The following is a 10,222-nucleotide window of genomic DNA, read 5'->3' on the forward strand; positions in this document are numbered from 1 at the left end:
CGAGGCCCCCGTGTTCCCTTTGCCTCGGGAAGCCTCGCTTCTATGTGACTTACGGTATGGGCTGAAAACGGTCTCCAAAAAACATGCGTGTCCACCTGCAACCTCAGAATGCTAACTTACTTGGAAATAGGGTCTTTGCAGATTTCATTAGTTGAGGTCATACAGGTTTGGGTGGGTGCTAAATTCGATATGACCAATGTCCTTGTGAGAAGAGGAGAGGACACGAGGAAAGACACACAGAGTAGAACACCATGTGAAGGCACAGGCAGAAATCAAAGCAGTGTGTCTACCAGCAAGAAACATCAGGGGGTTGCTGGAAACCGCCAGAATTTGGGAGACGGGCATGGAACAGATTCTCCCTCGGAGCCTCCAGGAAGAACCAAGCCTGCCAACACCTTGATTTTGGACTTCAGACCTCCAGAACTGTGAAAGGATAAATGTGTTTTGAGCCACTCACTTTGCGGTGATTTATTACGGCGGCCACAGAAACTCATGCACGTACACGATGAACTGCCGTGTTAAGATGATATTTGTAGAAATGTTCCTTTTATTTTTAAAGTGATAAAAACTGCCTTGGAGTGTCTCCTCGGTGTCCTCGATACGACCCATGCCCTATCCTAGGCTCTGACAACGGGACAACAAAGTGACCTCTCCTATGGTCCTGCCATCGCCACCCAAGTGTCCATAACCTCCCTGCCCTTCCCCCACACAAGCTCCCCAAGTTATTCTCATAACCACCACCACCACAGAAGGGCCTTTCGGTCACCCTCGGGTCTGGGGGTGCGGGTACCTCGTAGGCCAACTTTGGCCAGCAGTCGGAAAAGGGGCAGGAGGACGTCATAGTCTGGAGAAGCTGACCTTGCTGCGCCCACCAGTGTCTGCAAAAGGGCTTCGCTGCCACCCTTGCTGATCATGTAGCGAATCCTCCTGTCTGTGCCTGAGGGGCAAAAAGCAGAGGAGAGCCGAGCCACGAAAAATCACCCTCATCGTCCTGGAGCAGGAAGACGACTTCGCAGCTAGAGACAGAGCAAGGACTGGTTCCCTGCACCCCAGAAACCGTACCGGGGAGCTCCTGAACTAATGTGTGTTCAAGTTGTGCTATCAGGTAAGGGGCCAGCACGGTGGCGAGAAGGGGGTATGGCATGAAACGGAGAAAGGATGGCACGTGTAAGAACCTGGGTGCCTTCACCTGCGAGATCTGTCATAAATGGAGCCTGGAATCCGCTTTCCTGAGGACTTATCAAGTCTTCAGCGTCTGCGTGTGTACTTGTGTGTGCGTGTATATACGTATGCGTACGGGCCTATGGATGATCATATACTTAACAGGAGAGGGACCATAACATGGCTCTGCTACAGGTTTGATCATGTGTAGAAGGGACTGGGATTAATAGCTTATCGGGAACAATATTATCAATGGTGTAATGATTTTTTTTCAGTAACGAATGGGAGGCAAATATAGAAACAACTGGAGTAATCCTTTGAGAAACAAATGCCCCATCATTTTATCTAGAAAGTCTAGAAGAGGGTCTGGGGCTAGGATGAAGAATGCCGATCTTTTTAACGAAAAATAATTTTGAACAGGGACACCACCCCCCACACACACCTTGCCCCAGGAGAAGGTCAAAAGCAGTGATTACATTTCAGCTTAGAAGGGACCCTGGGTGATTCTCTATGCACTGGGCGTGGTTGACCTAATCGAGGTGACCGACCGGGTGAGACATTATCAGCAAAGAAGACCCTCTCGTGTTCACCCTAATGAGAAGTAGCGTCCTGTGCTGATGGAGCCGAGGACTCAGCACCTACGTCAGAAGGACACACGGTTTCATCTAAGAGTTCCGGACGCCTCTGGACAAATGAAAGGCAGTGCTATCCTGTGGCTTCACCCACAGAGGTCACCTCGCTCAGAAGACTGCGGGGAAGTCACCCCGCCACCGAATGGCAGCACCGTCTACTGAAGATCCTTGGTATCCCTTGAAACTGCGGCCTGAGGCTCTGTGGCTTTGGCGTGTTGTTCGTTGGGGTACTGGCCATGTGATGTTACTATATCTTTCTCATGCAGTGTGGGACTGGCGGACATAGAAATGAAAACTGGCCGAATGCTGGAAGGTCCAAAACTCTTGTGTTTCCCAGGCTCCTCACGTGGACATGAACGAACAGAGGCGTGCCCCGGTTAACTCGGTTCATTCCAGTGACGTCAACTCCGCCATCTTACCTCTGAAAGCTTAACGGCCTACCAGGTCCAGCCTCACGTTCCTGTGTCCACCAGACACGCATAAGCGGAGGCTGCCCTTACCCGGCTCTCTAAATGGGCCGCAGTGAGGGAAGCAGAGTGAGGAGGGGCATAGGAGTGCGGAGGACAGACAGCTCCTACCACCCAGAGTCTCACTTCCTCCTACGCTGGGGTCACTGGAGGGTGGGTGACAAGACTGAAGAGCCCAAAGGACCATCAGCCCCGTTGACTCTGGGTCTTATTAACTTCATTTAAAAAAAAAAAAAAAAAAAGACGGGCTGATGATCCTGCCTCAAAGAAAGCGCGGGCTGGGGCAACCCTCCAGGCCACACGGATTCTTGGGCGCTACCAGAGTCACACAACCCCCCGTCCATCACGAGCGAGGAGGGCCTGGCCTACTCACCAACAGAAAGCAGATCTCCGAGGACCTGCACGATGGGCAGGATGGACTCCTTGTCAGAGCAGCCCTGCAGAGGAAAACACAGACAGCCATCTGTAACTCGTCAGCAGAAGGACAGAGGTGGTGTGGTCAGGGTCGGACGTGGAAGTCACCGGGCGGTGCTTCCTTCCGCTGAGGAAGCCTTCCTGTTGCACCAAGGCGCCCTGAAGAGATGCTCCTTAAATAAGCACAGAGAGGGGCTCAGTGACATAAGGGGCCCAGCGGCTCTGCCTCCCTTTGTGGCCTTCGGGAGCCCTCCAGCCCACTTTGTGGTAGCAAGACAGGCCAAAGAATAAGCAGCAGTAATTTCTGCAGAAACCACGAGGGAAAAGGGGTTTGTGAGCCAAGGCAGCACGGTGCCGTCATTTCTGTAGGCCCGGACCCCTTTTAAGAGCAGGGCAGAGAGCAGAAACAGAAACCTACTAAAACGTGCTGACGAAAACGCTCCCCTGACTGATCAGGAAGAGTTTTTGTTTTCTCCGGAGACACCTAGGGCCGGACCGAGTCTCGTTGCGTCGATGTTCTCTGGGATCCCTGTGATGCCTGACAGTCCACCCTGTTGTGGAGACGAGAACGCTGAAGCTCAGAGAGGGCCTGTCCGAGTCCCCCGAGACCACCCGGACTCAGGGGAAGCAAAGCCCAAAGCACACCCGGCCCAGTGGGCTTCGCGCTGTAATACGCTCATTTTGTGGGTGGTTTTGTTGTCGTTTTTAAGATCCCAAGAACTTGTTTATCTACGAGTTGTAAATTCATCCCTCAACCACCGTCTCCCGAATCTGCACCCAGGCCCTTAACGGCACTTCTGACCAGCTGGCCAGCAGTTCAAGCTCCCACAGCCTCCCGCTCAGGTTCAATTAATTCGTGAGAGCGGCTCGCAGACCTCGGAGAAACGTGTTACTTACTGGAGTCCCAGGGTCTTGTAAAAATATATGACTCGGGAAGAGCCAGACAGGACATGTGGCGGGCGAGGCGTGAGGGGGGCACGCAGCGGGCACGCTCTGTCCCCGAGCGCCCACATTCCCGGCACGTGGCCCCCAGCCCGTCTTGTGGGGTCTGACCGAGGCTTCATTACCGTCGTCGCCCCTCGTCCACGGGAAGACACTCCGAGACCCCCAGTGGGGACATAAAATAGCACTGAACCCTGCATATGTTCCTTCCTAGACATACATCCCTCTGATAAAATTCGACTTATAACTTAGGCCCAGGAAGAAATGAACAACAATAACTGATAGTAAAATAAAACAATTATCACAATCTACTGTAATAAAAGTGACGGGGAGTTGGTCTCCCCCCCGTCTCTCTCAAAACAGCGTGTTTCGCCGATAGAGAACGCGTTGTTACCGTCACTCTCAGCAAAGCTCAGCGCATGGTTGGTTGGTTGGTTGGTTGGTTTCTTATTAAGTCGAGCACGTTCACCTTGACACTTAAAAGACACACCTTGGCGTACCCACACTGCTGGCATCGCTTCTCTTGCGCTTTGGGACCGACATTAAGTAAAAAAAAAGAAAAAAAAGGTCACTCGAACACGAGCCCCGCGTCACGTCAGAAGGCGCTGGGAGGAACAAGATGGCCCCGCGCGCCGGCCCCACGGCCGGGGGAGCGTCTGCGGCGTGGAGACGTGGAGACGCCGGCCCGGGGCGCCGGCCCGGACGCGGCACGGCGCGCGGCTTCCCCCTTAGGAAGTGCTTCTTCCTGCGGCTTTCAGCGTACCGTTTTCGGACCGAGACCGACTGTGGGCAACAGAAACGGCAGAAAAGCGAAATTGCGGAGAAGAGGCGACTTCTGTGCGTTGTCTGTGGGTTCGGCCTCCGGCCTCCAGCTCCTTTCTCCTCTGTGCAGAGGGAAAATGAACGTTCCAACCCTCTAACCACCAGCGGGTCCCTGGTTCTCGTGGCGACCGGCCCCCATCCTGAGGTGGTGTCCCAAAGCCACCTCATTAACATAACAAGAGACGCCTTGCTCACTCTCCTGGCTTAGGGGCTCCCTGCCAGAAACTGGAATAAAGACCCAATGTAGATTCCTTATTATCAATCGCAATGTCCCAGCAGAACTCCAGCCCTTTGCACGTGGATCCGACGTGGAAAACAAAGTTCCCTGATCAACTGCTCTGTTTCTGGATCCACCTCCGGCACCCCCGTAATTATTCTAATTTCTGAGAGAGGCGGAGAAAAGATTGAATCCAGGCTGTGTAGGACGGTGTAACTTGTAAGACGCTAGATGCATTCGTGAATGAATGTAATGTATCGGGTAGCGATGCGTGGTGAGCGAAGGAAAAGAAAATGAGAGGAAATGGAGAGATAAGAGGAAGGAGAAGAGAGAGAGAGAAAAACTAGTAAGGTAGAGACTGATGAAAGGGAAGTAACAAATCCAGATTCATTTCCTTTCACTCATTTATTCATGTGCCCGTCCCACAAACGTTCACTGCAAACCACCTCTGTTCCAGTCGCCAGGTGAGGCAGTAAAGATACCCTCTGCCCTCACAGGGCTCAGGCCTGGCTCAGGTGAGCAGTCGGCACACAGTTAGGACCTGGGAATGGTAAGGATTTTGCGACACAGGCGCTGGGAGGATCCAGGAAGGAGCGTTTCACCCAGCCAGGTCCGTGAGTGACGGAGGATGCTGAGAAACGAACCAGAAATGGGCCTCGGGGAGGGTTTCAGCCACGTCATAGCTCTGCGTGCCCACAGGGAAGCACCATAGAGCCTGGCCACACTGCAGCGTGAAACCGCTTCAGGTAGGACCGGTTGAGATGAAGCAGCTGAAGGGAACCGCGAATTTCCGTAGACAGGAACTGGGTCTTATCCATCTCTGTGTTCCCACCTCCTAAGGTGTAACGGATGACCCATGTACTTAGGACATTAATGTTTCAAGTTAAGGAATTGCCTCCCTTATTACGATGTCCACTACAACGCCCCAAGAATAAGCAATGTCTCAAATGCTTCTGTTTACCTTCCCGCAAGGGTACCGAGCTGGGCATGCGGGATGTACTCGATCACCACCCCTAAACTGGTTTGAGATACCATCATGCTGGAGAAGAGGCCCCCAACCAACACAGTTGGCTGCACACACATGAGCTGTTCCTCTGGAACTGTTTTCACGTTCCCCGCTGCCCAGGGAATGGTCCACGGTTCCTCCTGTTCACGTGATTGATTTTTGAAGTGATTATGGATAAGGGAATATGAATAGAAGTCTGCTGACAGATTCCAGAAAAGACGTAGCTCTAGGATTTAGAAAAAGAAAACATTAAAAAAAAAAAGGGAAAAAAAAGCTCTTTTTGGACATCGCTGTATTGAGGACATAATCCTGGGTCATTGGTGGCATTCTTAAGTCCCTGAACCAGCTCTATGGAACCGTCTAACTGTAAAGTTTCAGATAAGAGAAAGTAAATATTCTCACTCATAAAGGTCACTTTTACTGGGGTCGTTTGTTACAGGATTTCAATGCGATGAAAAATTTATACCCCCACATGCCCTCTTCCCAAGCACTACGGTCTTAATAAACAGGAAAGAAACTGATTTCACAAACTAACTATAGGGCCAGCCCAGCAAGAAAACCCTGCCATAGAAACTACGAGACAGTGTCGTCATACAGATGCTGAGTTCATAATGGCCTCACTCAGCTCCGAGCCAGAATATGGATCATCACAATGTTGTTCTTCTTTAAGTAAAACTTATGGCTATCGGTGGAGAAAAAGGAAAAAGGCTCCACAAAAATCTCGACTGGCACTAATTTATGCACTGCTATATTTACCAAAATAAATATTTTACACTGTTTAGAAGAACACAAAGCCGTTATCACACCCACAGTAATAATAAATGAGCAATTAAAGAAGGCAGGATGCGATGTGCCTTGATTTTCTTCTAACGATCCTTTTAAATGAATCATTCAGTAATCCCTTGTTGTTTAAGACCTTCTTTTAAAAAAAAAAAAATGGATCTGCCAAGTTTTCAGGGAAAGGCGGGCAGTTGGAAGAACAAACAGTGTCTTTCACAGTCTGAGGGGTTTTGAACTGCAAATTTCTCAAATACTGTCTGGGATGTGTTGCTCCCTGACTCTGAAATGTTCCATCTCTCTGTTGCCTTCCTCCTCCTCCTGCATCCTCAGGATGGTATGTAAATGAGACCCTACACATCGCTCGGCCTGGCCTCTGGCTCGGCTCCAGCCCCAGTACGGACAGCGGGCACTGCACAGAACCGTACCCCAGACCCAGCATGGCACCTGTGCCTGCAAAGCTTTGCTCCTGCTGCTGCCATGTCTGCAGCACGATTCACCTTCCTCTCCCTTCCCATGACACCGGCTAACGTGCCCTCCCGGCACCCACTCCCACAACCACCACGAGTCTGCGCACGCTGGACACCGCACATTTCCAGCGGGCACCGTCCAGAGAGACTGCGACGTGACCGGTGCCTCCTGCAGTGATGCAATGCAGCGGCCTGGCCTCCCCAAGAACAGAATTATCCGCTCGACACTTAATCCTGCAAAACCCACTTTGTACGTAACTTCTCTAGAATCCATACTCGAGCCTGGTTATCTCCTTCCCTCTCCGTTCTGGTCTAGTGCAGGTAACGAACTATGCCCAAACCTAACGGCGTTGAACAACAGTCGTTTGATTACACCTCTTGGTTTTGCGTGGAGGGAACCTGGGCAGAGCCTGCCTGGGACATTCTCCTACTTTCCATGGTGTCGACTCGGCTCACTGGGTCGCATTCAGCTGGCTGGTCGGGAGGGTCTTTGATGGCTTCGCTCGCACATCTGGCACCTTGACAGGCTCACCTGGAAGACGGGCTCACCATGGACTGTCGACCAGAGCGCCTACACGTGGCCTTTCTGGCATGACGATCATACGGTACGTGGACTTCTTACGCGGCGACCGGGTGCCCCACAACACGCATTCCAAGAGAACGGGGTGGGAGTGGCAAGGCCTCTTATGCCTTAGCTTCGGAATTCCAACCGGCACCTCTGCCATAGTCTGTTGCTCAGTCGAGTTACTGACGACGTCCAGATTCAAGTGGTGGGAGTTAGGTCCCCCCTCTCAGTTGGAAGAAAAGGAAAGAATTTGCAACCATTTTTTATCTTCCACAGTCCCCTGATACCATGAGCCCGTCTAGAGTAAGTATTTTGTCTCGTTTCTCTTTGGTATCCCGTGACCCTACTGTGGGACTTTGCACAGAGTTGGCCCTCGGTAAATTATGGAATGGGATGAGATAAGATTGGATGAGATGGAAATGAAATATGCACCTGCCGAAGCCTTGCTATCCTTTCCTCTTTGATGACAGGATGTACCCCAAAGTATATTCCAGGGAGAACATTGTTATGGACATCCACGAGCTCCACAGCTCCATTGTTCTGTCATTCCAGAAACTGAGCAAGCAAACGCAGAACGCCTATTATATGCCAAGCACGGAGTTAACGAATAGGGAACATCGATATCATCACAGACTTAAAGTGGAGGAAAAAGGCCCACTTTTACCGGGCAGGAAACAAACGGCCCATCCACATCTCATTTTGTGTAACGCCCCTGATATGGCAGAAATACAGTGCTTACACTCTGCTTCTGCCCCTGAAGAATGAATGAAGAAGCCCATGAGATTCTAATTCTCGGTCTCTAAGGAATAAAAATGTCTTCCAAACTCATGAGCCAAGAGCAAGGGACACAGCTCATAGCCCGAGAAAACCATATTGCCAAAAATAAATTTTTTTCTTCCCGTTGCACAGTTTGAACACTCACTAGAGATGGCCCACTGGCTAAATAAAAGACATTATTAAATTTAGAGTTGTTAATGAATGACGGAAGGGAGCACTAATCACAAATTTCAATTACAGGGAAACACGCAGAAGATGCACCGATAGAAATTTAGTTTAGGCAGAAGGAAAAACTTTCTGTCAAGTTTGAAATAAATTCAGAAGAAAGAGGTGTTTTAAGAGAGTACGGATGGACGTATCTATGAATGAAATAAAATGAGATTAGTTTCAATGTGACGAGGGATGGAGCGGGAACAGTGAGGCATGCAAAAAGAAGTCTGCCATCATTACGGAAGCTGGCGGTTACGTGCCATGGCCCTGTCTCACGAAAGGTGACCAAAGATAGGTCTGAAGACCCTTAGAGATACCTCTCCCTGGATCAATTTTCCACCCAGATCAGGACGTTCACAATTTAGCAGAATACTCGGAAGGAGCAGGGGGAAAAATAAACAAAACCGATGAAAACAGGGAGGTTGTGTCCTCTGGGCAGAAACAATCTGGAATCCTGTGCTTAGCCAATGCCCCTGGCACCCTTGTTGTCTGTCACTCGGTACACGGTAAAGAATTTGAGTCATGCTAATAAATGACAGCAATCGACAGCATCATGCCCCTGGAAGGTTCTCTGATTTCTCTTAACTGATACTCACTGGGAAGCAGGATCTGTCTCTGTTTCTAGGTAGACTGTGACGTCTCGCCGAAGCACCGCTGACAAAGTACAGCACAAAACTTGCAGGTTAGAATTAAGGATGACTGAAACGAAGTGCCAAACGGCGTTCAGCTTTTCTGAACCGATTCAAAACACGGCCAATAAATAACACCGCCAGGCGCCTGGCACCCGGAGCTCAGCACCAGCGTCAAGGAACTGAGTTACTGCCGTCTGGTTCAACCAGCAGCTGCCACTCACTGCCTTTATCCGCTCTGAATCCATTCACCTCCAAAACACACAGGAAAGATTAAAAGCACCCGGGACAGGGAGGCTCAGCCCTGGCTCTGTGAGGCTGCTGAGCCAGCCAGTTTCCAAACACACTGAGAGGAAGCCCTTCTCCAGGTCCTCTGTCCGGCTAATTCCCAGCGAGCTGGTCTGAAGTAGAATCGCAAAGCAAGACAGGTCGGTCTCTGGTATCCTCGGACCCCTGATATCTCGTGGCCTTGTTCCACCGCCTGGGTAATCTCTAAACTGGTACGTAACGGCCTGCCCCAATCCACTGTGAAAAGCTGCTTTTCAGAGATACGCTATACAATTTGAGGTTTAGGAAATCAGATTACCATTCGGCTTCCCACACGGCCAACACACTGTGGTTATTACCACCGAGGTCCACTCTGTTTTAGGTATCAGCACTGCCCCGCTCTCAAAACCATCCAGTTTCCACATCGCTGTTCCTACCGCACTGACGAGGAGAAGGAGGCTGAACGAAGTGGAATGATTTGCTCGAGAGCAAAAGTCGCCTTTCTTCATCTTTTCTGAACTGAGTTTTGAAAGCTTAGAAGTTTGAAGACATTTTTAGGACTTTCTGAAGTAACCAAAGGAATGCTTCTTTAGTGAAAACTCTTCGATTCTAGAATCCAACCTGGGACCATTTTAAAACATGGGCGCGAATGCTTGGTCACAGTTAAACCACCACTAGGTGGACTTGATGGTCTGTGCCCTTGATTCTTGGACAAGTGACTCTCTGATTACCAAAGACAATGGAGCAGGAGTAACACGGTGTAACTTCCAAGGTGAAGCCACCACAAGCTACGCAGTAGACACCTACGCCACCGAGATGCTGGCATCTGGAGCCCTGAGTCATCACGTGAGAGTATGGACGACCCT

General features: G+C 50.5%; 1 protein-coding gene across 1 annotated transcript in view; it reads right to left on the reverse strand.

Annotated features, from left to right (window-relative positions):
• The window catches only part of AGBL1 (ATP/GTP binding protein like 1), a 545,529-nt gene that overhangs the window by 367,680 nt on the left and 167,627 nt on the right, over positions 1–10,222 (reverse strand). Inside the window, exons 3-4 of the mRNA XM_023529006.1 lie at positions 2,634–2,697; positions 791–937 (exon numbers count right to left, since the gene is read on the reverse strand). Of these exons, the coding sequence (XP_023384774.1) occupies positions 791–937; positions 2,634–2,697 (211 nt within the window). The remainder of the gene's footprint in view (positions 1–790; positions 938–2,633; positions 2,698–10,222) is intronic.

The sequence above is a fragment of the Pteropus vampyrus genome, unplaced genomic scaffold, assembly GCF_000151845.1.
Source record: "Pteropus vampyrus isolate Shadow unplaced genomic scaffold, Pvam_2.0 Scaffold34, whole genome shotgun sequence".
NCBI classification, from domain to species: Eukaryota; Metazoa; Chordata; class Mammalia; order Chiroptera; family Pteropodidae; genus Pteropus; species Pteropus vampyrus.